This window comes from Caloenas nicobarica, chromosome 9 (genome assembly GCF_036013445.1).
Source record: "Caloenas nicobarica isolate bCalNic1 chromosome 9, bCalNic1.hap1, whole genome shotgun sequence".
NCBI classification, from domain to species: domain Eukaryota; kingdom Metazoa; phylum Chordata; class Aves; order Columbiformes; family Columbidae; genus Caloenas; species Caloenas nicobarica.
This window is the reverse complement of record NC_088253.1, coordinates 15,611,023-15,638,800: the sequence shown is the minus strand read 5'-3', so window position 1 is coordinate 15,638,800 and position 27,778 is coordinate 15,611,023. Positions and strand designations below refer to the sequence as shown.

The 27,778-nt window shown below is 46.2% G+C and overlaps 1 protein-coding gene and 1 long non-coding RNA gene across 2 annotated transcripts; one reads left to right on the top strand and one right to left on the bottom strand.

Annotated features, from left to right (window-relative positions):
• Positions 1-524: 524 nt before the first annotated feature.
• Positions 525-19,831, top strand: VSTM2B (V-set and transmembrane domain containing 2B). Its single transcript, XM_065641048.1, has 5 exons — positions 525-863; positions 1,519-1,703; positions 3,307-3,336; positions 4,277-4,688; positions 19,391-19,831. The coding sequence occupies exons 1-5, from the start codon at positions 791-793 to the stop codon at positions 19,477-19,479; spliced, it is 789 nt and encodes a 262-aa protein (XP_065497120.1). The 5' UTR covers positions 525-790; the 3' UTR covers positions 19,480-19,831.
• Positions 19,832-21,447: 1,616 nt separating this feature from the next.
• LOC135992089 (uncharacterized) lies at positions 21,448-27,057 on the bottom strand. The gene is made up of 3 exons (XR_010606684.1): positions 26,797-27,057; positions 23,124-23,256; positions 21,448-21,533 (listed from the first exon to the last, which is right to left on the bottom strand). It is a non-coding gene; the product is annotated as an uncharacterized LOC135992089 (long non-coding RNA).
• Between the last annotated feature and the right edge of the window lie 721 nt (positions 27,058-27,778).

Below are 27,778 nucleotides of genomic sequence, written 5' to 3'. Positions count from 1 at the left end.
GGCGGGGATGGAGGGCGGCGGGGATGGAGGGCGGCGGGGATGGAGGGCGGCGGGGATGGAGGGCGGCGGGGATGCAGGGCGGCGGGGATGCAGGGCGGCGGGGATGCAGGGCGGCGGGGATGCAGGGCGGCGGGGATGCAGGGCGGCGGGCAGGGCCGGGGCCGCGCTGCGGGCGGGCGTCAGGCGGGGGCTCCCCGCTGTGGGCGGAGCGGTGCGCGGCCGCGGAGGCGGGATCCGGCCCCGCAGCTGCGGCCGGGGCCGCTCGTCGCCCGGGAGGGGAGAGGCGGGCTCGGACGTGCCGCCGCGCCTCCTCTGTGCAGGGGCAGAGCACAAGCCACGACGGGAACACGCCGGGCGCTCCCCAGGCTCAGGGAGAGGAGGCTTGTCCCCGGCCGCCTCGCTGGACCTTGCTGCGAGCTCCGAGAGCAGACTTGTGAGTGTGATGGGGCTCGGAGGGGAGCCCAGAGTCGCTTCCTCGCTTGCGGGCAGCAGGAGCCCCCATTCGGCGCAGGGCAGTTGAATCCCGCTGGCGGCGGAGCACCAACGAGTGCCGGAGCAAAGAACCGGGACGAGATTTATTGCTTCATTCCCAGGAACGTCGCTTCTACCTGCGAGCGAGTTTGAGCAGCCGGCTGTGGATTTTATATTTGCTTCCCCACAAACCAACGTTAGTCGGGTGGCTTTGGCTTTTTGGGAAGGAGCCCTGACCCGGCCCCGCTGTGTGCGATGGATTGAGGCGCGCCCGGCTGCGCCCCGAGCCCGGCCACCGCCCGCAGCCCACATAGATGAGATGGAAAATCGGAGGCTCTTCTGCACCTTCTGTTACCTGATGTTCAACGCACCTCTGCTGTTCATAGTCACCGGTGAGTAGAAAACTTCTGCCTCTTCCCGCGGGGAGCCGCCGCTCCGGACACTACTCAGTGGCGGGAGGCAGCGGGGCTCGGGGCCGGCGGGGATCGCCGCCCTGCCCGCAGCCGAGCTCCGGCCGCTTCGCTCCTGCCGGCAACCGCTCCAAGTCCCGTCCTCCCCGCCGCTTTTTCCTGTGGAAGTGTTGCTGGCTGGGGGCAGGGAGCGCTGCCCGGGGAGGGCTCTTGCAGAACAAGGTGGCTCTGTTGCGGCCGCAGCTGCCGGCAGCGCGGGCTCGGTGCCTCGCAGCTACTGGTGCGGAGGGGAGCGCAGCCCGGGACAGTCCCCAGGCCGGATCGGGGGCAGAAGGACACTGGTGCCCCGGTATCCAGCCGAGAAATGGAAGGACTGAGGGGTTTTAAGGTCCTCTTCAAACTTTCCCTTTCCGCTGGAGCCGCGGCTGCAGGGTGGCGGGGACCAGCTCGGCCCGGCCCCGGGTGCGCGGTCCTGGATGCTCCGCTTATCCTGCGGTCACCAGACGAGGGGAAACCTGTGTCTCGGTCAGCGCTTAGCTCTTGAGCTGAAGCAGCTCACGTTACACTGAAAAGCACTGATCTTGTCTTTTAATCTTTTCCGTTAACCAGCCCTTGTAACTCTGTCTTCCCCTCCCAGCTACCTTTACTGAAGTTCCCAAAGATGTGACTGTTAGGGAGGGCGATGATATTGAGATGCCTTGTGCTTTCCGAGCCAGCGGATCCACCTCTTACTCCTTGGAAATCCAGTGGTGGTACCTTAAAGAACCAGCCAGAGAAATTGCCCACGAATTTGCCATCAGTGTCCCCGGCAGCAGGAGCAAGGTAATACAGTGCTATGGAGATATGTCTGTTCATCTGGTGCAATACGCTCAGAGGGTGATCGAAATAAACTCGGCAGTCCCAGAGAGGAGGGTGCTTCCTCTACCCAGTGCCAGCGAGTGGATGGAAGCACTGGTGTCCCCAGGCCCTCCCTGGGACAGAGGAAGACAGGGCATGCACCATGGGGGACTTCATCTCAGGAAAAAACATCACTGCTTTAAGGATTGTACATAGAAAATTATAAATGTCCCACTGCAAAATCAGCAACAAGGATTGAAGAGAGGCAGTCAAAAATAGCTGCAGCATGAATTGGGAACAAGCAAAAAGCAGTGCTTCTGTGAGCTGGGCTAGGAATCGTAAAAGGTGGAAGAGCCTCTGTTTGCTCACCGATAGAGCAGAGACAGGCACGAGGGGTACACCTCTCTCTGTTGGTATGTTAAGTACAAATCGGTCTGCATATACAAAAGCACACAGTTTCTTGGGGTGCATGTATACACCTGTGTCCGTATCTGGAGCTCAGCAAGGCGTTTTCACACAGTCAGATGTAGTAATTAAAATGCATGAAGCAGAGTTAAATCTTGCGTGTCCTTTCCCTTCCCCCTAGGAAGCCACCTGGCATGAGGGTGGGATCTAATCTAAATTTTTCAGCTGCATTTCCCCAACATGAGCCAGTTCATTCTGCAGCCTCCTCCCAGCACAAGACACCTTGCTGGTGCCAAACGGTGCTGTACAAAGAGTGAGGTAAAGCAGGATTTCCAGGCCGTGTTGCCTGACTTTGCAGGGCACGTCATCCTCTCCAGCCCTGCGGCCCCTGCACCGGCAGGGTGCCCCGCGGCAGCCTCCGTGCCTGTGCCAGATCCCCTCTCTGTGGCACGCTTGTTTTCCTGCAGAGCTCAAATAGAGATGCAAAGCATATAGACACTGAGCTAATGCGCTGCCGCCTAGCTGGGAAAAGTGTAAGTCAGTTGTCAGACAGCGAAATAAATCGCTTGGATTTAAATGTCTTCTTTAACCTTATATAAAACCGTGAGTTGCTTTTACAATAAATGATGACAGGGCATGCCTGGAGAATGATGACCGTCTCCCTGGGAGGCGCATCAGTGGGATCTGAGGCATCACTTAGGTTTACAGTAGTTGGCTGGAGACAAAAAAATAACCAAGGATGAAACCTGCTGAGCAGCACCTGCTCCCAGGATGTTTCCAGACCAAAACTCTGCCGTGAGCACTGCGGACCCAGCCTGCTCAAGCACTTCACTGCTGCGCTAATACTGCTGGTAAAGCATCTTCCCCAGTGACTGTTAGTGACAGAGCAGCACAAGATGCAACAGACATTTCTTTGGCTGCTGTTTGCACCTGTGGTAAAGGCAGTGCTGCTTTGGACACCACAGGAGCTTTACCAAAACAGTGCCCCCAGCTGAGCACTGGTTTGCTGCCTTCCCCATCGCGTGGGGAACTCCCCCCCTCAGGCACACATGAGCTGTATGAAAGGCAAACAGAGAAACTTGCATCTGTCCATGTCCTATCCTTGCACTGGGGTGGGAAGATGAGCATCTTCTTGATGTGCTGGCAGAGTTGAGTCTAATCTCCCTTTTCTCTGTTCTTTTAGGTATCAAATAAGGATGCAACCAAAATCAGTGTAAGTGCAGCTCGAGCTGGGTGGTGCACACCCCTCCTCCCATACACCTGGGATTTACCGCATGCCCCCTCCTTTCCCGACACGAATGCAGCTGGTCTCGCTGGCAGCCCCGCTCCTGCAGCACAGCAGGAGTGTGGCACTTTTCCCCTCCTCGATGTGTCCTGGCTTGGTCAAAACGTTACCATCTGTTGCTGATGTAGCGGTCACGTCTCATTCCTCACAAATCAAGAGGAGGTGATGCTTGCCTTCCAGCCCTTAGCCACGTTTGGAAAGGACTGTGGGCCGGATCGGGAGAGAAGTTTACTTTTTTCCTTGCCATCTGCAAACCCCAGTCGCCGTGGGGACCCCCTTCTCTCCTTGTCCTGCAGGAAACGAGCCCCTTCCCTGTGGTCGCGGGCCCGGGGTTGCCTCTGCCCCGGCGAGGCGGCCGCTGGCGGGGCCGGCCCCTCTCCGCGGTGCTGAGCCGTGCGGGGCTGCCGGGCACCGCCTCGGGCTGGGCTTTCCCCACGGGTCGGGGCCCGGGCGGTTCGTGCGGGACCGGGCGGGGGGAGAGGGGACCCCCCAGGCTTGGGGTGGGCACGCAGGCGGGAGTGGCAGAGCGCTAGTGGTGAGGGGGCCGCAGTGGCGTGGGGATGATGGGGAGCAGGGCCTGATTGTGGATGGTCCCTTGGGACCGCGAAGTGGGACTTTAACGGAGAAGTGCTGGGCTTTAGTGTCGGGTGCATTCGCTTTTGGGGGGTATTAGCCCGGGTTCGGTGCTCTGGACAGCAAAAGCCGCGTATCTGGGGCGGGAGCGAGTTCTGCCGGGGCTGCACTGAGGAGCGCGGGGTCGCTGCTGGGGAAGGGGAGGGCGGCGGCGCCGGGTGTCCGGGGCGGGTCGGGGGGAACCGGGGCCGGCGGCCGCTGCTGAGGCGGCGCCCCGCGGCGTGCTCTCTTGCAGACTGTCCGCGTCCAGGGCAACGACATCTCGCACCGGCTGCGGCTCTCGGGCGTGCGGCGGCAGGACGAGGGCGTCTACGAGTGCCGCGTGGCGGACTACAGCGACGACGAGACGCAGGAGCACAAGGCCCAGGCGCTGCTGCGCGTCCTGTCCCGCTTCGCGCCCGCCGACGTGCAGGCGGCCGAGGCGGTCTCGCACATCCAGAGCGGGGTGGCCCCGCGCCGCCACGGCCCTGCCGCCCGGCCCACGCCGCCGCCCGGCCCCGGCAAGCGCCTGCCGCCGCCACCGCCCCCGGCCGACGGGCGCGACTCCGCCGCCAGCGCCGCTGCCACCACCTCGGCGGCCGCCGCTGCCTCCTCGGCCTCGCCGCCGCCCGGGCAGGCTGCCATCCTCCGCCAGCAGCACGGGTCAGGTAGGGCCAGGAGCCCCTTTTTCCCCCTCTTCCCCCCGGGCCGTGCCGCCCTGAGTCCCACCCTTCTGTTTCGGGCCCCTCTGTCATCGACGGGCGTGTTGCTCCAATGATGAAGCTAAAACTAAGTGATTACACCTGAGTCTATAGGCAAATGTACTTAAATTATCCCGAAAGCCAGGGCTCCCTGCAGCACAGAGGCATGGGGCCAGGGAGATGGGTGTGAGTGCAGCTGGGACCTGCTGCCTCTGGGTAGATGCTGTGGGAGGCCCCACTTTCAGAGCCCCCCGGCAGCTTTTCGGATGGGGTAGCTGCAGCTTCAAGTGAGTAAAATGCCGTGGCTGTTCTGCAGAGAATTCCAATTGGCGAATGGTTACGGGGGCAGGCGTGGGGCCCATGTGGAGCAGGGTGCAGGTTCGGAAGGGAAATGTCAATTGCTGTGTAATGAGCTCCACGTTGGAATTACTGGGAGGATAAGAATTGGAGATACTACACTCTATAATGGTTTGCAAATGTAAACATTGTGTTAATACTGATTGTCTATCAGTTAATACTGTATTAAGTTATTAATGCCACATTACCATATTACGGCTAGTCAGAGAAGGCTGTTGTAGGACTAAGAACACAGAGTCTTAAATCTACAGTGCAAAGGTATTTCAAGCCGTGTGGTGCTGCTCTGGCGGGGCTTTAGCTCCTTTCTCAGCCACTGTCACTTGGTTAATGTTGAACAAATGCCCCTGTCAAGTTATCTGTGGAAGAAGGGAAACAATTTAATGCCACTGACTGTGCAGGGAAACCCCTGAGCTCTCCTCTCTGCTGGGTCTCTTGTGATGCAGCTTCATAATCCTCACACAGGAATGTTCACACATCGCCCTGCTACCTCTTCACACTCTCAGGGCAAACAGTTGCAGGTCTGGCTCACAGTAAAGGAAATCAGTTGTATGTGGGTCACTGTGACCCGCTAATGCTTTACAGCTGCTGGGTTTTCTCTGGCTACTCAGCTTTTGCTGTTTTCTGAATAATTTACTTTCTTTCTCATGGAGAAATATGTGTGAAAACTAGGGTTTCTTGATTATCATTTCTAAAACTAGGCTGGGTGTTCATTTGTATTTAGTAGAAGACAAAGTGATAATTCCTGAAGTCTAATTACAGGAGCCTGTGGGCATATAAAAAAGTTCAGTTTGCTTTTGCTGAATTCACTGACCACAAGAAATTAACCTGAATGCTGTAATGCTTGGAATTGGTTGTTTTCCTATTGGAAAGGTCTGCTTTCCTCCTAGGAACCCAGAGCTGGTGGTTGTTTTAGTGTTTCCTCTTTCCACTCACCCATGGTGAGAATTCCTGCTGTGTTTTCCATGCTGACAATAGAAGTTCAGTTTAGGGTTTGCAGCACTGTGCATCCTGCCTACTGAACCCAGAGCTTATGTATGTTGTGCCTGTGAACCAAACCCAGGATGATGGAAGTGCAAATGGGCTCAGTTCCATCTCAACAGATGGATGTGACTTTGTGCCGCCGAGAGAGCATGTCACAGATGTCTGTTAGAGCAAGACCCCCTGCCCAGATCATCTAAACTGCTGTCTGTTCTGATTTTTTACAAGCCTATGGTTTGGGAATGTGGCACTGCTGCATCGTTTCTAGGCTGGATTAAATTCTGAAAATAAAATATACGTGTTGTGGCCAGCAGCGGAGAAAATGGAATGATTTAAATCAGTGAAAAAGGTAGTGGAATGCAGAAAAATACTTTGTGGGCTTCTCCAGATGAAGGCTGATACTAAAGGGGTTACAAAATAGGCTGAACCAAAATTTCCTGCTGTGACATTTCTCCTGTGCACGGCGGTGTCTGCGAACAGTGCCACGCCGTGGCAGTTTCCATCCTGCGAGAAAGCTGAAGGCAGTGGAGAGAGCACAGGACTCCTGTTCTGGGTCATAGTACTGACTGAATCAGCTATAGCCCAGCAACTGCTGTTGTCTCCATACAAGGGAGGCAACTAATTTTGTATTTTGCTATGTTCCTCCGTAAAAATAACGTAATTTTACTCTGCCTTAATCAAGACCTCCTGAACAACAGGCTTCTACTTGGTTTATTGCAATTTCCATACCTGTGGTGGTTTGGAGCTGCCTGTAATTACTTATCAATAGAACACCAGCCACAGCATGGCTCAGGAGACGAGCAGCTGAATCACTTGGCCCTCAAAGTTCCTGATTCAGGTGCCTTCTGGAGCAGAACTGTCTGAGACTCATGACCACGCGATGTCACTTTGGTTGCTTTGTGAAGCAGATGGTTGCCATCCCAGTCCCCATCACCGCTGTGTTTTAGAAAGACTGTCTGGGCCAGGCTCTTAGTTTGAAGCAGAAAGAGAGAAGCCTGGTGAAGAGAAAAAAAAATGGATTTATCTCCCCTAGATGTGAAGTGTTGCTCCCTACCCAGAATAAAGGTATATGGATAAAGTACTAATGTGGAAGCCAGCGTGATGAGGACGTGCAGGGATATCACCTGCTTTTGTCAGGAAATCAAAGACTCGGGTGCCGTCACTTGGGTTGGATAAGCACTAAACTTCCTTCAAAATGTTTTAAAAGAAAATGGCATCCTTGAGCTTCAGAGTGCCCTATTTGTATGTTAAAGTGGTGTTTTTCAGAGCTGTTTTAGGCACAGTAATTATTTTTCTCTGTAAATAGTGCAATCTCTTTATAAGAAATACTTCTTGTTTTTTCCCCTCTGTAAACTAGACGTCCTGTTTCAAGTCCACCCCCTCAAGGCAGTGTCATAGCTGATTTTCCACAGAGTAGGGCCATCAAATCAAACCAAATCTTTGCTCACATAGGAAGTATAACACTGCAGGACCCAACCCTGTGTTGCTGTATGAATTACATATATGCATAGTAGCATAATACATATACTTTATCATCCTATTTCGAGCTCTGTAACACACACAGATAAGTACTTACACCAAATCAGTGTGCAATAATTGAATCATCTAATACATTTACTCTCAAAAGTCTGTAGCATTTGTAAGTCTTTTCATTGTACACGGGGATATTTCGTCTGTATAAAAGCAGAAATGTCCTCAAACAATGGACTTGCCATAAGTGATTAAGAAACACCCTCATTTAATGCACTGGAGAGCTCTGCCTACAAGCTGATGGCATGACACTAACCAGTGTCCTGCATGAATTGGGTTCTAATCCGATTTTCCTTGCAATAGAGATCTTCCCAATATGTTCACTGTATTAAGACAGGGCCTCTATGTGCTTGTATTCCAATAAATGTGATTACAGATCAAATGCTGCGTTCAGATGTGCCTGCAGGGCTCTTGTTGACTTCAGTTGGAGTCCCAGTCATGCACCATGGAAAAATAGGATTCTCTACCTCTTCTAGTTGAACTGAAAAATGAACTTATTAGAATAAATGTGCCTGTTACTCTAAAGAGCACAGAGTCTCATCTGGTATCTCAAGCAGATATAAATAGAAAATCCATAGTTTTGGACATGTTACCTGAAATTGTATTTGGTAGGAATTTGTGATCAACATCATAGTATATAAGGGAATAGATCCAATGTTACAGAAAAATTGCCCCAAATGCCAGAAATATTAGCTACTCAAACAGAATTGTATCTGTAATGGTTAAATTACCATATAAAAACTTGGTGCTGCGGTCTCACAAGAGATTACTACTTGTCTGCTGGTAAGGTAGGAAAGTGAGAACACGTTACTGAGGCTACCAGGAGGAAAAGATCTGCCAGTAACATCATTTGGTTTAGCGCTATCAGAGGAGTTGCTGTCCATATTGTTCTAAATGAAAATAATATTTGGCTTTCCATTTAAATACTTGTGCGCAACTAGAATCTTTTGCTGTAGGAAAAAATCAGGGTGAACAAGTGAAGGAGTGCATATGGTGTGAATGTGTTTGGAAGTGTTCCTTGTTTGTGCTGAGTAAGCAGGGGGGATACAGGAGCATCCCTGAGCAAGACACATGGTGTCTGCGTCCCAGAAAGTTCGTAGTCCAAATGGATGAGATGGACGAATGGCAGGGAGAGCTATGACTGCCTTTGTTGAGTCTGTGGCAGCTGTTGAATTAAATGTGAAAACTTAATTTCAGATCTCTTAAATCCAGTGCCTTAGTCATGAGACTAACTTTGTTATATGATAGGTGAAGTAATAACCAAGGATCTTCATACTGACCTTCTGGGAGGGAACTTGGCTGTATTATCTCCTATCAAACGGTCTCCAAAGTGAGTGCCTGTGTATTAGCTTGGGGACAGATTTTAGTTTAAGTTCTGAGCAGAATGTAGATCAGACATTGCAGCTTCCAAAATCCCTTTTATTTGTTTGATCTCTAGCCTCACAGCTCTGAAGTGAAAGCTTTAAATAAAATAAACAAAGATGGGAGTGTGAAACAAGGAACTGTGCTTCATTACGCTTAGAGTGCTCTAGGAAGGACACAGAGAGACTCATGTGTTATGCAGAGATGAAGTGTTCACAGCAAGGAAGAAAATAAGTCTTCACTTCACACCAATCCCCCTCTCCCCCCCACAAAGCTTTTATGTCTGAGGCAGGAGATCTGCTTGTGGGCTACGTGGCCTGAGATGATAAAGCACCAGGGCTGAGTTCTGCAGTCCCCGGGCATGTGCAGCTCCCGGTGATGCTCGTAAGACCAGCACATCCACAAAGTCAAGCTGTGGCAACCTACCTTGAGGCAGGAGACCGTGTGGCAGAGTGTCAGATCCCCGTGGTGCACTGAGAGGCAAAAGGTATTTTTTTTGCAGCTTAGAGACAGGAAAGTAAATGAACATGCTGTTTTCTGGAGTGTAACGAGCTGTCGCTGGTTGGAGGGGCCCTGTTTGGAGTGGCTGTGGTTGAGTCTGGATTAACTTTGGGTAAGGGTTTGAGGCTAGGGCTCTCCTGGCGGTGTCAGAATTTGAGTGACCCCGCATGCTAGTTTGAGAAACAGCCTGTGGAGCTTGTTTGCCTTTGATAGATGAACGTTACACAAAACAGCAAGAAAGGAAAGTCTCTCTGTGTTGCTGTTCAGCTTAGGCTCCCTGCCTTTCCTACTCGATCTGGTCTGGGTCCGCTTCACTCGCCCTGTGCTTTTTATGAGACCAGGTATGAGCTCACATTCTGTTGTTGTTTGTAGTTAAATGTGACCTGGGTCTCATCACATTTTCCTTTACATTAAATAAAGTAGCAAGACAGAGACCGTAACTGAATTATCAGGCTGACCTCCTAAATGTCACTGGATAATAAACACGCAAAAAGAAGTCTCATTAAAAACACATCACTAGCACTTTATTATCTAGGCAAATTAGACTGCTTTGGGGACAAGTGAGGTCAAATATCTTCTTTTGTGCGTGTGTAATATGGACTAATTCTCGAAGTGGACAAAAGCACGAACTGCAGTACTGTGTCACCTCATTACCTAGGGCAGAAACAAGCTGTGCCAGGGTGGTTTTGTACTGTGGAAATGCAATTTATTTGAGTAACCTCCTTTCAGTGGTTCTTGCTTGTTCCCCAGAGGACACACAAAACTGTAGTAACCTATTCTGCTAAATCCTGTGCAGTGTCCTTGAAGAAATCTGAATATTATTTGAACTTCTTTACTATCTTTAAGTTACAGATGAAAAAATGTTTTAAAAAATATTGCTGAACACAATGAAAGGAGTATTCCTGGTCTTTCTAATGAATGTGGAAGCTGTACCTAGCATTGGTCTAGATTTCTATATGAGATTGATTGATTGATTAGTGAGGGAAAATTAGAAATTTGCATAAGGGAAGGCTGAGTGCATCCATGTGTTTTTGTGCATGAACATTTTGGGCAGGAATATACGCACGCCGCTAGTTCTTTATGTACCGATTCAACAGATACTTTGCAAAATGGAGCCTTAGTTTGCAGTACTAGCTGACTTAGCCTGTGTATTTTACAGGAGGCAGGTAATTGTGAGTATTTCCCACTTCTGCTACATTGATGCAGCTTTTCTGATGTATAAAGTAACAGTCGAACTGTGCTGTGGATGAGGCAGTTCCCTAACCCGTGAGGTGAAGTACTTAGCAGTCAGCAGAAAGAAATCTCAAGACAATCTTAGTGCTGGTACTAGTTTGGAGGAGGACAGTGATGGTGCTGGTCTCAAGGTGGAAAGCAAACATGAAGTAGGATCTGCTGGGAAATGAATCTTACAGTTGTTATGTGAAGGTGTTTGTTCTGTACATGACAGAGCCTGACAGGACTGTGCTGGTAATAACAGAGGTTTGGGCTGGGTTTTGATGTGGCTTTGCTAAGGCAGTGAGGATGCTGACAGATTCACTATTGCTGTTTACTATGTGGGGTTTTTTTAATTAGATAATGGCAGAGCAGTCCCGTATGTCAATAATAAACAGTTCAAGTAGGTTTGTATTGGAAAAAATAGGGTTGTCAGGAGAATGGTGTTATTTGTCACAACAGCAGTTAACAACCGTGTATTTTATATTGCAAGGCTGTTATCAGTTGGGAGGCAATTTTATTAGCTGGAAAGAGGAGCAGTTTGGCAGAGCAGCAACTGTGCTCCGTGGAGAAGTCAGTGTGATCGCAGCGCGCGGATCGTTGCGCCGCGGCTGGGGCAGGAGCTGCGCTAACGAAGCTTGCCCAGGGTGCAGGTGGTTGCCGAAATATCTGGTCTGACCTGGCGCTGGCCCGGCCGTGGTGGGAAGCTGAGCACCCTCGCGGCGTGTGCGGCTGCTCCCTGCAGAAGGGGGCAGAGCACAGCGGGTCACTCCTCTAATGGACATCGTCTTCTGGGTCTGTCATGTTATTGGTCACGCGTAAAATTCAGCGAACTGGTATAATTAGAACTACTTTACTACTTTATACATTTTAAAATCGGCGTTCTGATCTGAATCCCCCTCACTCTGGGAAGCTGGAGATTTCACAGGTAAAGAGGGCACTGAGGAACATCCCCTGTCCAGGGTTTTTTCCAAATAGCCCCTTTCTGGCTTATTCTGTGAAGTTTGGCCTCCCTTAGATCTAGGGCATGCCAATGTCTGTAGTTAGCGAATATCTAGCACATATCAATCACTGGAAAGGTTTGGAAGGTCTTTGTGGGTTGCTCCCAAAATGCCGTTGTTTCTTTATAGCAAAAAGGTGAGCCTTTCTTTATGAAATCACAGCCTCTCCTTTCTTTCAGGCACTTGCTCTCAATACAGCCATTTTCCTTGTGTCGTTGTGTATTCTTCTAGTGCACTTAGCTCTGTTCTTTAAGTATGAACAGGATAGAGTTATTTTTCAAAAAAATCCTCAAATAATCTGCACTCGGATCTGCTTAACTTTAGTAACTCTGATTGGAGTGATAATTACAACTGCATTGGCAGTTTACTCCTAATCCTGATCAAGTCTAAAAGACAGTCAAGTGAGAACTGCAGTGTCTTATTCTTTACTTCTGGGTTGCAAATATTTACAACTTGTATCAATTACAGAATGTGAAATCTGTGGTTCTATCCAGTGTGACTTTTATTGCAAGTCTTTTCCTAAAGTGTTGACTTAAGGAATTGTGTGACCATATTTGGCTTGCCAGCTTTCTGCAACGTGGCTTTTTAGTCCTCCTGCTTATAATGAAAAACTGAGACCGTGGCCCAGACTCGCTTCAGAGCTCAGTAACTGAAACCCCACTACCATTATTCTTCAGTGCCTCATGATTTGGGTAGTTTGAGTTGTGCCTTTTGCTATTTGTGTGTATCAGTATGCTGGGGACTTGCACACGTAGTACTGAGGAAGGACGTGTAGGGCTGGATGATCATTTACCACCTGAACTACCATTAATGTAGTTAGCTATTTTTATATATGTTTTAGTTCAAAATTCATTTTCCAGCAAATCACATTACAAATAATTTTGTATCTCTCATTATTCAAGTGTCAAAGAGTGAATTAATGGTGCCTGGTTTTGTTAAGTTAGTTTTAGATCATGGAACTGCAGAAAATTCTGGAAATGAAACAAATCCATACTTGCATGTTTTGTTTCCTTTTAATAAGATATTTGGTGAGGAGAGATCATCTCACAGATACCAAAGCAGAAATCTGTTTATGGGAATGTACTACAAAGGAAAGAACAGCTGCAGGTCTCAAAAGAGGAAAGTTACCGGCTTATTTAAATGCAGAACAATATAAAGTATTTAAGCTGTATAATCTATATAGAATGAATGACTCTTTTTAAGTATTCAGGATATGTTCCTATTCTACATTGACCCTGCCTATAGCGGTGTTTCGGAGGTTGTTATAAATTAGTGTTGGTGTTTCCTTGAAGTTTTTCCAAGAGCGGGTATTCGGAGTGGCTGGGAGGTTGGTTTGGCTGTCTCCAGGTGAGGACAGATCCCAAGAGCAGCCCCTCAAGGGCCCAGCTCCGTGCGACTCGGCTCAGCTGCTGCTCTGCTGGGCGTTGTTGGGGCGCAACTTTCTCTCCATACAGCAGTTTTCCCAGCCAGATGTGATGTCTTGGAGTGAGGCTCTCAGTAAGGCTGCAACTGCTCCCTACGTGTTTGCCTACCACAGAAGGCAAGCGGGTATATTGAGGGAAAATGTACCAACTGTTCCCCATATTTTGTGTCCCTACTTCTTGTAACTTTAGTAGGAGATGAGTATTTACCAGCCTCTTGACAATGCAACTGCGTATTTTTCTGATAACCTAAAGAATAGAAATATTTTTTATAAAGGTGGAAGTATTTCTTGCTCTCTATGGACCTCCCCACATTAATCAAATCCACTGGTTTAACTGCCCCTCTTTCTGTTAGGAGCTGTGTTTAATACAAAAACGTTTTGCCGTGCAGAGCTGCAGCAACTGTCGAACTGGATCAGATCAGTTGTCCATCTAATCCTGTAGCTTATGTCTAATAATGTCCTTATGATTTCGGAGAAAAAGGGAAGAGCCTCCACAGAGGGTAACTGAGCACTTGACTGACCTGTGTACCATATGCATGTTTGGAAGGGATTGTTAGTTTAGTTGAAACACTAAAACCTGTTGAGTTTCTAAAATTAGGATAGGAGTGGCTTTCAATTACCCTCGTTACAGGGTATTTTCGCAATTCACTTCTAAATATAGGCCTGAACATAGCAGCGGGTATCTCAAGGGAGAAGGCAGACAAATGGTGAACCTCAGGTGTAACTGAGAAGACCTAAAATGATAACACAGTTTCACAAAAATCTGGCCAGTGTCTTCTGGCCAGTAAAACTGGTTTCAGTTTCCCGGAGAGTTTGAGGTTACAGTGTGGATCAGGAAAGTGGAACATCAGCATTTTCAAGAAGAAGGGTGTGGAGGGTAATTCTGATAGTTTCACCCCGCTTGACCTTAAAAACCTTGATAGCGTGGACAAAGGAAGAGAAAGCAGGATCACTAGCTGATACCTGCATGGCTGTGTAGAAATAAATACATGTGCCGACTTCTGTGAGGCGTTTTTCTTGAGTTATGGAAATCTGTTCCAAAATTCAGTGAATCATGAATAAAAATGCATAGTGGGTAGAAAACTAATTTTGGCCTTGTGCCTTGTAGGCAGGTTCAGTGGTGAGCAGATCCTGTGCAGGTGCTTATAAATACATGGGAAGCCACCATTGCCAAACTTAGCAACTCCAAAAGGCAGGTCGGGAGCTGTTTTCAGTTGCGCCAGGCATGATGATCCACAGCCAGCTGAAAGGAGCAACGGGGACCCCATTATTTAGTGGTTTTGCATAGATTTCTGTAGTGCCACATAACTTCTTTTAACAAGAGCACCTCACCTTACAGACATCACTCTAGGGTTTAGCTGGGAGAATGTGCTGAAGTTCGCAGAGGCTCTGGCTACGCTTCCATACACCACCCTGGAGAATTAGCCCTTGGTGGGGAGTAGGAAGTTGAAGGCACCAGTTACAAACCTTTAGGAAAAATCCTGATAGCAAAACTGCAGTGTGTGGATTGTGCTGGAAGTATTTAAGAGTGGAAGATGGATATATGCAGCTTATAAGCTCATGTCTCAGACTGTGGAGTAATTCTAATGTGGTGTAACTTATTATCTCTTTGGTTCAGTGAGTGTATAGTGACTTTAGTAATGGTGTCTTTTTAATTAAAAACTTTGAAGGAGCTCTTAGATCTGAAGTTTGGTAAATTCCCTTCAATTCAGTGGAAGTGCTCCAAATGTGTGTCAATGAGAGAAAATTTGTTTTATCTAGGAGGTTATTGCCTGTAATGATCCTTGACCAACAGCCCATATAAACCCCTATGTTTTCCATAGATACAAGATTGTAGGAGCGGTTTCTCCAAGAATATGTCTCAAGCGCAGTCTAAAGTTTCTGGACTGAGGGAATGAAACAATGTATATGGTCAGTTTTATCCCTCACCTTTTAACGAAATGCCAGGTTTGAGAGTTTTAATTGAACGATGTTCTGGAAGAAAAGAGGCTGAGGCTGACAGGGCGCTGCATAAAGCTGGGATGGGGGAAACATCTCGTGACCCTGCCAGCCAGGGTCCTGCTCCAGCATGAACAGGCAGGCAGATTTTAGGTGTTATCTCATCTTTCAAGGAAAATAGGCTACTGATGTCTTTCAGCTTTTTATTATATGGGCCACCGCATTTTGCCACTATCTCAGAGACATCAAGGGACTTTTCACATTCTTTTTAGGAAGAAAAATGGGAAACTGCTGGAAACTCTGTTAAATATAGCTTGTAAAAGAACCATCCCATTTTTTTCATGTGTCACAAGTCACTTGGTTAATTAATATTTGTTTTCAATTAGATTAACTGTTTTAAATCAAACTTTGAATGCTGGCACAAAACAAATTATTAAGTAGAAAAGTACAGCAAAACATTATTATGTTGTAAATTGAAAAGGATGAGTGATGCCAGAGAGCAATTCACCATACACGAACAGAACAATTTGTTATTGTTCTGCTCAGTCGTAGACTTTCCCTTTAAGCCATGTGCATGTAAATAATCTAAAAGAAAAATTGTAAATCTACATAATGATAAATAAGCTTTCAATAACAAAACATCAAATGAATATTCAAAATATAAATGAAATGTTTCCTTGTAAGTGTCTGCAGTTTGTAAGTAACTGTGTACTCCTGATTTAAAGTCTCTGGCTAGAAAATCTGTTCTCAAATCTGGGTTGATCGCATGTCCAGATCCTAATGGTCAAGACCACATTCTGTTTAAATTTACAAATGTAGCAATTTATGAAGTAAAAGTCAAGACTTCCACTACTGCAGTAAAAGCAGAATTGAGGACATTAAGTCCAGCTTGTTTATAAACAACACTACCCATAATGAAAAGGATTTGGGTTATCTAAACAGGGAGAAATTACTGGAAATCATATTTCTGGTCTGCTTGTGTTCAGAGGGAGAAGTCTGACACTCTGTGTATCTGCTTCTACTGCCTGAAGTCTTAGAGCAGAGTAACATCGAATCGGTATGAAAAAAAAGACGTTTGTATTTGGGGTTCAGTAAGAATAACTGCTTTAAAATATTTTTTAAAATAGATTTTATTTAACTGCTGAGATTCTGTTAACAGACTCTGAACTTAGATTCTCTTAGATTTGACAGCAGAACATAAAAACAATGGCAATTTTTACAAGAGGAAAAGACAAAAAAAATTTGACTTTTGCATTAATTCACAGTCCTGCAGTGAGATTAAAACTAGTACGTAAAGGTAAAAGTGGCAGAAGAATGATTTTTGTAAGCAGACACACAGCTACTGCATGGAGTTGTGAGACATACTGCTTTCTGTTCAAACCAGAAACAATCTTCACCTGGTGTCCTTTGCAGCTCTTCAGTATGATGGCTCTAAGAGCTCTTGAGCTACAAGAGCTCATTTCTCTGGGCTGAGTTCCTCACCATTTCCAGGGGCATTCCGCCTTTAACAGGTGCAGGTTTCTTTTTGGTAAGTGCCAGCATGTCATCAAACTTCAGTCCTGTTCATTGGAAGAACAAGTTCAGTCCTGGCAGGGAAAAAGGGAGTTCTCAGTACCCTCAGGTTTGAGCATAAAAAAACCACCCATGGCCAGATCTTCCCTGCAGTGGTGGGCAGGTGTGGAATTGGCACAAATCTGGCACCAGTGAACTGCATCCAGCTGCCAGCAGTGTCGGCGGCTGCCCTTGCCATCCCCAGGGGACAGTGATGGCACATGGAGACCATTCTGGGCTGGTGTTCTTGCAGCTCTGCTGTGTCCTGGGAGTGAGAAGAGCCACCTGACAGCTTGGAAACAGGGATGTGCTGACTGGAAGTGTGGGTCCGTTGTGCCAGTGACTGCAATTTGTGAATAAGCACTCTGTCTTCAGGTACCATATAGCATGTCAGGCTTGGTGATGGAGAGAAAAATGGGGGTTTACCTTCAGCATTCCCAGTTAGCAAGCTGTTTTCTCTTGCTCATGTAGGTAGATTTGTTCTTAGGGTATTATCCTTACTAAAACTGTAGGATATAATGTATTTGTGAATTGACTGTATATTTTGAAGGGGACAGCAGGACCTGCAGGAGGAAGGAGGTGTCTGAGGCTGAGCAGTGGCTGTCACAGCCCTGTTTGCTCCCAGGCTGGCATCCAGAGCTCCTGCTGCCCTCACCCTCTCAGCGCAGCGGGGCCATCGCTTACCCTGCCCGCAGCTCCCCGGGGCAGAGCAGACCCTCTGCTCCTCGGCTCTGCAGGGAAGGCGAGTCCCAGCTTGTGAGCTCCTGCGTCGCTGCCTCAGAGCAGCAGGAACGTTTGGAGCTGGTGATTGTCCGTTCCATGCGCTGGCCGGGAACCAGAGCTTCAGCAGGTGTTGTGCACTTTCTGCACACACTTCTAGTGTATTTTTGCAAGAATTTTACAAGTTACTCCTTTAGTTACCTGAGTTGTGTTTGTTAATGATTTTCAGCTTTAAAAAGAAAAATCCTGTATTCATCTTAATGCCTTTCTGTTGCTACATAGGAAGTCTTAGCCATGTGTTTGTGCATGCACAGATTTAATTAAAACCTTAATAACTAAATAATCTCCACACAGTCTAGGTGTCTGAGATAGCACTATGGGGATATTTCTTGAGTTCCTCAGTTGCACATAACACATTACTATGAACTATTTTTTTATATTAGATAATAATACTCTAGCTTTGCTGGTGAGGTATTATATAGATTACGAGGCAGCCTTAACAGTGAGCCCAAGAGCAGTGGTTTACTCAGGAACTGTTCAAGGTATTTCCTTTGATCATGCCACAGCTGACAGGGACTCACATCTCCTAGAGACCAAGACTAAAGTATTCACATTAGGGTGCCTGAAGTGAGTTTCCTAAATAGATGTGGCCTGATTCCTTTTTCAGAGATACTGAACACAAAAACTTTTTTTTTTTTAAAGCCTTCACACTTTGCAAAGTGGCTCTGACAGTCACTTTTTTTGGTGACTGTCAGTGTTTTGAGCATCGATTACTCCTTTATGTAGGGTGTTCAGCACTGATGAAGCCTCTCCCCAGGTGCCTCTGTGCACTCCAGCTGCAGGTCAAAGCTCCGGCTGGGCTCCTGCGATTGCATTCAACCCCGTGGAAATGTCCCACGGCCCCGTGAGACATCAGTCAGGGCCATGCTGTCGTGTGACAAGGTTGGTGACAACTGCATACGCTAGTCCATGTAATGGCTTTAGAAAGGTGTCACTCATTGGCACTTGGGACCCAAACAGCTGCTGCTGCAGCCCAGTCCAGCCTTGTTTGCGTGGGCCTGGGCAGAGACAGGCAGCAACCCCTCGTCCGGCAGCCGAGTGGGACCTGTCCCAGAGATGGAGCAGCCCCAGTGCCCCACACCATGCTGGTGGGTCCTGCATTCTTGGCAGAGCATGGCCAGCAAACCTCAATCCTACCACACAAGGCAGAGGGGCTGCACCATGGTGGCATGCAGTAAATTCCTCTCTTTTTGGAGCAGGTAACTAGAAAATAAAAGAACTGAACAAGTATCTTAGTGTAAGTGGATACGAGGCAGGGACAGCCTTGCTAGCTGCAATATGGATGTGGATGCCACAGCTTGCTGTGTGCAAAGGCATCAGTGTGTGCCCCTACCCTGGGAGAGTTGCATCCTCCACCTACAGCCGTAAGGTCGCAGGCACCAGCATTCCTGTGGTGGCACATACATAACTCCCCTCCGCCCTATATTGTGCTGCATACGCTTACCTCATAGGAGCAGGAGCAGTCTTGCCCTCCCCGGGTTTGGACGAAATGACTGTAACAGATGTGTTCCACATCCGACCTCTGTTTTTCTATAGCTCCCATGCACATTTTTTTAATTTAAAATTCTGCTCTTTCCTATAAAAGGTAAAGAAGATGTCAAGGTCTTGCTGTTCCCATTCCAAATGAAATGGGTTCATGTCCTGTTAATCAAGGAGAACAGCCGCAGCATTTGTCATTTCCCTTTAAAGTAATGGGTGGTTGATACCTGTCATTTCTCAAGAAACTATATACCAGATTAAGGTGTATTTATAGAAATCTCAATTGCTGGTAACTTGGCTGAAGCCAAGTTTAGGCATGCCATTAGTAATGCATAATGAAATGACCTAAGTGGAGTTAGATTTGGGAGGGGGAAGAGAAAGCTATCTGAGTTGAATAGCTTGAGGATGCTGTTTTACTATTAAAATTAAGCTTCTGACCCCTGGCTCTGAAGTGATAAAAATAAATCTTCCCGTATTTCTCTTCTGCATTTAATCTTCTATATTGGAAAAGATAAAGAATAAAATCTCTTTCTCTCCCATGTCTCTTTCTTTTCTAGGTACAGGACCTATTTATGCTACAGATCCGTTCCTATATATGTCCCTGTTAATACTGCATAAGCTTGTACATTTATTAGTAAACCACTGACGGACTACTTCCTCCACTCCTCAGCCAAACAGAAAGGAACCTATTTAAAAACAGAACAAACCCCTGACAAAAAAAAATACCTACAGTTTTAAAGATGGACAGAAAGAGACTGAAAGAAGCATGATAAATTCTACGTGGGGGGAAAACCTTATTTTTGGGGATGCCACAGAAAGTAAACCACATAGAATAATGCATCTAGTTTCCAGACTCTATGGTGGAAAGCCCTGCTCTGTGCATGGCACTTATGATTTCTCTATTTTAATGTAATATTTTTTTCTTTTCTAAACCTTTCCTCTGACTCTTCATTTTGCACGAACTGTTGAGCAGTTATCTTTATGACAATATGTAAAGATGTTGGGTCAAAGCCCTTCCTAAGAAAGGAAATATTTTTAGTAGATTATTGTGTTTAGGTTTTTTGGATTTCCTTTTTCTTTTTTAATTAAATTATTTCTTTTGGAGACATTTTAATTAAAAAGGTACATCTTACCATAATTAATATTCACTGTCAATAATATTTATTTTTAAATGAAGATTGGAAACAAGGTAAGACATTTGTTTATAAACTGTATTGTATATTGCTGAATAACAGTTGAATAAAAAGATTTTGAAATAAAGTTTTTACAGATGTGTTTGCTTTTCCCTGTGTCCTGAAACACCCTGAGAAGGCTTCGTAGCTGTGTTTGTTCCCCACCTTGTCACAGCACAGAGAACTGAGGAAAGGTGCATCACAAAATTTAAATCAGTTACTTAATACACACCCCCATGTATTGCCAAACCCCACAGCAGAAGATACTGACAGCTCGTCATAAGCTATACCTGCATTTTCCTGTGGTTTCTCTGGGCAGTTAATGCAAGATCTGGTCAGATGGACAGTGTGACAGTGAGAAGCATTCAAGGTCAGTTGCTTTGTTTTCTTCAGGCCTCTTGGGAAAAAAGATGAATCAGCCAGGAATGTTGTATTCCCTAGAGCTGCTTCTAATGTTTGTTTAAAATATATTCAGATTTTTTTTTTAAATTACATAATTGTGTCACCTGTCTTACCAAGTGAGCTTTCCTCTAATGAAGCAAAAGCCTTTTTTACAGTAAATACAGCAGTTATTTTTCTGTTCCAAAATGCTTGGATTTTAAGTGAGCTAATAGGATGACTCGGTAAAGAAACACGACCTTCTTTAGCTGAATTTAGTGCTTTGAAATTTCCTGTGTCTGACTGTGATTCTTACCCTTTCATTTGCATAGCATTTTAGAAAGGACCTTAATTGTGCAAATGGTAAAGTGACAGCTGCAGCGCCGGCAGGACTGGGCACAAACTGTGGAGCAAAAGCAGGATGTGCTGTTGCCTCACCTCGTACCCAAGTCCTCTTCTAGAAGGAGGGTAGGAAGGGATTTTTCAATTTCTCAGAAGGTCAGAATTTTCTTTTTCTAGAACTGCCAGTAATATTGAGGGATTTGTGCCACTCACTTGTCACTAGGTGTGAGACCAAACCACATCTGTGTTTCATACATGCTACTGCATTATAGTAATAAAATCCCACTTGCACTGGGGTAAACTCACCATGGGGATCCAAAGGTGTTAACATCTTCACAAGAATATTCATCCCCTTAATGCCAGCTGTAGTATCCCATAGATTGGAGCATAATCCTTAATCATCCCACAAAAAGCAGAACTGCTCTTCCGAAGAACTCAGGGGAGATGGTTGTTGCAAACCTGGAAGTGCATCAGCGTGAGACACAGAAGAGCACGGTACTTGGCTTCCATACACACATGGGAGGGAGCGTCTTTTGTAACCTGAAAGGAAAAGACAGGTGGAAAAAAATATACTAATGTTGGACCGTGCCTAAATTAATCCCGGCATTCATGTCTGGGAACTTTTTGAAGGACAATGCAGAGGTACACGTGGCGTCCATAATATCACGAGAGCTTTAATCCTTCACATTGTGAAGCTGGTTGTGAAAGTGAAACCTGCCTGGGTTTGAACTGTGGGTCCTCTGATGAGCTCTTCATCACTGCTGCTTTTTCTGAAGGGCAGTGAATGTTCCAGTGACTTGTCTTCCTTCTAAGGGAGAGAAAAAAATTTTTCCACAAGAGGAAGAAGAAAAGTCTGCCTAAATTTATCTAAACAGCTGATGCCTGAAGCAGTGGAGCATGTCTATCTAGGAGTAGTTATACTTCTATTTCAATGTCAGGCATAGCTCAGCACAGTCTCTTAGTAAACACATCATCTGCTTTGCTAATACTTTTGTTTCATCACTCACGGAGTACATTATGTCTTGAATTGCATACTGTGTGGTTTGCAGAAAACATGGGAGGAAATACACCATCTTGCATTTGTCCTTCCCTTTGTAATGTAGCCTGTTACCTGTAGCAGCAACTGACGTTTTGCGTGCAGTGGCAGGAGTAGAATTATCAAGGTCTTTTAGACTTCAGTCACATTAAAGGTGAAAAAATATTAAAGCTGCAACTAAAAATAACTTTTTTTATCCTTTCTGAGATCAGAATTAAGTGTGCCGCAGTAGGAATAACAATTCTTACATTCCAATTCACTATAAAACCTCAGAACTACTAAACAATAACCTGAGGATTTGATGAAAAATCTTGTCTAACAAGAGCAACAGGCATCTTTTATTTCCAGTGAAGACCTGCACACATGCAGAGATAATTCATTCCCAGCACACAGGATAACCTCAACAAGGGAGCAGGTTGCTGAGATAACCTGGCTCTACTTTTACCTTGGCTATATTTCTGCCTTCAAAAATGTGCAGAATGAGTCCTCTAGGTTTTGGGGGCATTTTTGCAAAATGCACAGCCTGTGTTTGGCCCAGTATTTGGGTAGTGCAGGGAAAATAACTGGCTAGAGAGAAGGCTCCAGCTTTCAGTACAGTATTTAGTCTTTAAAAAGCACCTAAAGGAATGCGAAACATTTTGATGGAAAAATGTATAGAACGTGGAGCCTTATTGCTTGTGAGCGTGTTAAGGACTTCTGCTAAAACATCTGTCCTTTGAGAGAGCTCTTTCTTCTGAAAAGGGCAACTGCCTCACTTCTGCTGATTGTATTTACAAAGGGCAAAGTAAGGTTCTGCAGTACCCTTAATGGACAGAGGCTAGTGGCAAATCTTGCTCTTTCATAAATCTCAGCATTCCTGGTGGTGTTTGCTGTCAGAATCCATTAGGAATAAGTGCTTGGACTGCAGGGCCGTGGAGAGGCAGCGCGTCTCCTGCAGTGCCACGCAGAGAAAGTGGGGTGGGGACAGTCCCTGGCCCTGCACTGCGGGACAGCACAGGCAGCAGCTCCCCCTCGCAGAGCCAACAAGCAGCAGAGCTGGGAAACATGAGGGATGGCTGTTAGGGACCAGAGCTGAGCCATCTATAATACAATCATAAGGAAACACACATTTTTTCCTGAGAGAAAATCAATAGAACTGCACTTTTCCTTGTAATATTTCCAGTCTGCGCCATCAGCCATAGTTTGCTCACAGTTATACAGCTATAAATTCACTACGAGTTAATGGATTTCTACAAATATGAATGGATTTACAAGAGTGTAACAGCTGATGCTGGAGCCATGCACATGTAAAAATACATGGAACAAAAGTAGTCTTATAGCACACAGGTGACTTTCAAAGTACCAAGTAAAAAGCAAAATTACCTTGTTCCTGGTATGGTCCTATTCTGGCAGAACTCCCAAGGGAAATAACATGTGCAGTCCTGAAACCATCGCTGTGTGGGCAAGAGGGCCAGAGACCCACCAAAGGGAAGACAGGCGAGCAAGCAGCTTCACGCTGTGATGGAGAATGCAAAAGACAGTCTGAACATGTCATTTTTCATTTCCTGCATAAAACATTTTGGAGTCCCGTCTCAGTAAGTAAATAATGTGCTCCCAAACTTTTGTGTCAAAACTAGGTTGGTTAATGTATGAGCTGCCGCTATTCCATTTGTTACTACACAGTAAATTTCATGCTTAGCCAGAGGCTAGCAAAGTTCATTTATTCATTATCCCCAAACTTTGGGCAGTTATTATTCAAACTCCCCTAGTACATCTATTTAATAAGAAAAGAACAGAAAATTGATGGGATCAAAAATGTTAAAGTCTTAATTAATGCTTTTAGCAAAGACTGATTGAGGGGGTGGGGGGAAGTTGTTGTGAGAATATTAATTGGTAGCGTGAGTGCGCTGCCTGGTGTTGCTGGAAGTGGGAAGGGCTCTCGGCCAAGGGCACTCGGCACCTGCAGCCTGGTGACCTGCCGGCCCATGGGGACACCAGCCTTGTCACCCCAGGGCTCTCTGCCACCAGGTAAAGGAAAGCCAGTGCTACAAGCTGTGAGAGAGTGCTAAAATACCAACCAACGTGTATGAATTATTGCTCATTAATAAAGAGAGTTATTAGATGGTAAAACATTGTCTTACAGCAAAGGCGTGGGATTTTTTTTTCTTCACTGCTTTTTGGGCTTTCATGATGTGTTTGTCCCCCAGCAGCCTTGTAGCACTGCAGACCACGGCTGTGGCGCACGGGGCTGGGGGCTGTACTCTCCAGTGGGATGCGCTGGGCTGTGTGTGCGCATGGGACAAATCTGGGTTTTGTCCATGCCGGAGAAGTTATAGTTATTCCATAGGAAAATTAAGGGGGCTTTAAACCAAAGAGGATGAGATCAAGGCTGGAAGAAGCCCAGCAAGGCAGGAGGGCGGCCGTGAGGGATTCCTGCATCCCCCTGTCCTGCCCCAGAGCAGCAGCAGCGCCTGTTCTCGGTGCAGCCATGGGGTTTGGCAGGGGATAGGGAAGAGGAAGGGAGGGGGGGTTTGTCGTTTTTAGGCCATATTTCTAAAACCTAGCAGTCTCTGCTGAGTAAAAAAGTGATATTATAATAAATGGAGCCAGGCAGGGAAACTATGCAGTTCAGACCTGCATCAATGACAATTCAAAATAGAGCACTGAACAAGATGGCTTTTTTAGGGCTCCATGCTGATGTCAATGAATGGACTGAAATCTCCTATTTTTCCTCTAGTGACTGACAGCCTTTTAATTGTAGCAATTATGGATATTCCAAGCAAATCAGAGTTATATTAAGAGTCAAATCAAAGAGGACTGTGCTGTAGCATTAGCTAATGGATTTCCCTATTTGTTGCCTATAGATTTGATTTCCTGTTATTGTTTAAATGTTTCTTAAATCTCGTATGGATAATCATCTGTAGTTAAGGGACCAACGTCTTGATAAATAACTCAAAAATGCTTACAGTTCAACTGAGGATTCTACTTTTCCAATGAACAGTTTCCAAATTTACTCTGGGGAAGATGGGAAAGAGGACGTTAAGCTATTTTTTTTTTCTATGCTATGACCAGATCTGTCCAAAACTTTCATTTATCTCGGTGTAAATACCCCTGAAATAGGAATCAACAGGTAAAACTTTGGGAATGTTAAGCAGGATGAAAAACCAGATGCCCACATAAGATGGGCTCTTATTTTGGGATTTTTGTGTCTTGAAAATCTGAAGTAATTGATTGGGTTTTTTAATAACTAGAACAGGAATTCTGCATTACGAGCCCGAAAAATATTTAGAATCATAGAATCACAGAATCACAGACTTTAGTAAGTTGCTCTGACAATTGAGTGAGGATCATGACTCATTTGGGGGTTTAGAGTGACCTATGTAGTATCTAGGCAGGTGTTGATATTTAGGCTGTCAGTTGAAGTCAGCTGTTTAGGCAAAAATTAGTAGGATACTTTTGATTTCCAAGTGCTATGTTTTTAATAATAGTTTTTAATTTCATTTTTTAACGGTACTTCTGTATTCATAATCTATGGTAAACATGAAATTTAACTCTAAATTTCCATGGCAGAGCCTCTTTTTAATACATATGCTATAATTTATTTACACTGGTATTTTAGCGCTTCCAGAGTTGTCAGAGTTCATCCAAGTGACTGACGCCTGTCAGTACGTCATTAATCAACTGTCTTTGCAGTTTTAAAAACGTGTCATCAGCCCCACAGGGAAAGCTGCTCCGCTGTTAGGATGGGTAGGAGGAAGGTTGGTGTCAGGACTTTGACACTCACCCTCGGTTTGTCTCATCCTTCCCTCCCAAGAAGAGCAACATGGTGGGTTGCTGTGACCTAGATATGAGCAGCTTGGCCAAACAATAGCAAAGGATCTGATCACTGAATTACCGAATTACCCCTTGGGACACGTGCCCTCTCATGGTCTGTGCTCCGAGACCTGCTCTCAGAGAGTCAGCTCTCTAGGGCCTCCAGAGCCTCACAAACATGCTGGTGGAGACTATTTTTATTTCTCAGCTTCCTGGCATCCCTGCAAAAGCCCCGAAAGCAGGACGGCAGGGGCTGGGCTGCCAGGCTCTCGGAGCCATGGCCAGTGCAGCTCAGGAAACCTCTTGCCCAGCATCCCAGTGCACAGCTCAGCCTCGGGCACTCTGCCCCGGCTCCAAGCCAGCAAGGACAGCGGCAGCACAAGGAAAAGCCACCCGGCGGCTCCTGAAGGGACTCTCAAGTGCCTCAGGATTTAAAAGCCTGCTCTCCCTAGTTAGTCCTGTGTCTCTGACAGGAATTAGGATGTTGTTGAAACACCCCACATTGTTACACCGAACGTGCATTGCTCTGAGCTCTGGAAAGCTGCGAGTACCTAGTCAGTGTGCCTGGTCGCGACTAAGCCAAGCAGTGCGTGAGCTTGGGAGCTGCGCTTGCTCAGGAACATTGATAAATCTTTGGACAAGGACATGGTGCGCACATGTAAATCTGAGTCAGGCCAAGGCATAGCTGTACTGAGTGATGACCTAGACTGACCCATGTCTGTCAGTGGTACCTGATACCCTGAAGAGGATGCAGCACTCAAGAAAGTGCACAGGAGAAGCTAAAGGCAACAAATTCAAATGAGAGAATGAAAAGGTACAGTTTGATTAAGGAAACATCAGCTACTTTATGATCTTTACCAAATACACTCACATTTGTGATTCATTTATGCTAATTCAGTGCAAGACAGTAAAAATACAATCATTCAGTGCTACAAATGATGATAATAGTGTAATCCATTTATAGAGGCCTTGGATATAATTTCAACTTTTATAGTGGTATGAAAGTCTCAAGTTAGTTAAATGCACAGCAAGGTGCTAATTGCAACCCTGGTTAAAATGAACCTCAGTTTATGGTTAAGTCCCTTGAGCTAATCACTGTATCCGAGCTAGCTGAGTCCCACTGACGTCAGCAGCAGACTCCTTCCATAGTGACATCTTTTAATAATTAATAACACTGGCATTTCAGTCTCCAGGGAAGTAAGCAGGGTTTGACAAGACAGGAAAACCAAAACTGAGTACATACCGGTGCGTTGATGCTGTCGTGGGTTTGTTGATGTAGCCACCTTGCAGTTTTTTTAGCACGTAGAGTCAGTCAGAAGGAAGGCACACCTCACTGCTGCCGGGACCAGGGGAGCTCAAACGCCAGCAAATAGTAGTTAGTAACGCACAGCAGGCACCTGTCAAAATCTGAACTGTAACATGATTTAATATCAAGACTGAGTAAATGGAACTAAATCCAGCTCGCTGCAGTGTCACATGTGAGAAGTTGAACTTTTTTGCAATATTTTTCAAGAACATAAAATCTCATTATTAACCCAAGGGTTGATTTTTAAGACCAGAGAGGTCTTATGCTACTTGTACTACCAAAGCATTCCACTAAAGCAAACCATCTCAAAATCAAATGCTTGGAGCTTTGCTGGCTTCAGAAAGTATTTGACAACCCTGTCATAAATGCGCATGGAAAAGGCAGCCTTGTTTAGGCTCATTACCCAGGGTAATTCAAACCTTGCCACTGCAGGTTTGGAGCAGAGCAGCATGAGGGAAAGCATGGCTCATGTTCGATGCCATGAAAATGCCACGTGTTCACACAGCGCATTTCCCTTCATTCAGCGATCATCTGTTGCTGCTGGCATTTACAGGGCTTGGGGAAAATACCCCTCGCAGTGGTTGCTTATAGCTGAGAGTGTGACTGCAGCATGGTGAGGGAGGAGGCTGGAGAAGCTGCAGGGGCCATTTGCTTGGGGACACTAAAACTCACCTGCCGTGGGGTCTGGGGAGCAGGAGATTGTCATGCTGCACAGCCTGCGCAGGGAAATGTGCTCAGTCAGTTCTGCCGTCTGGCTGAAGCCATTTATTTTTATTTGAGCAACACTGTGTTCCCAAAACAGCTGGATAGAGCTCAAGGAGACAGGTGAATAAGCAGGAGCAGCACCATTCGCCACAGTTCAAATTTTCACTCTGCTCTAAAACAAGCTTTTCTCAGTGGAGAAAAAGTGTTTGTTTTT

Coding starts and splice junctions, on each gene's coding strand:
- VSTM2B (XM_065641048.1), top strand. CDS start 791: ATGGAAAATCGGAGGCTCTTCTGCACCTTCTGTTACCTGATGTTCAAC. Junction 864..1,518: donor TCTGCTGTTCATAGTCACCG/GTGAGTAGAAAA, acceptor TTCCCCTCCCAG/CTACCTTTACTGAAGTTCCC. Junction 3,337..4,276: donor AGGATGCAACCAAAATCAGT/GTAAGTGCAGCT, acceptor GCTCTCTTGCAG/ACTGTCCGCGTCCAGGGCAA.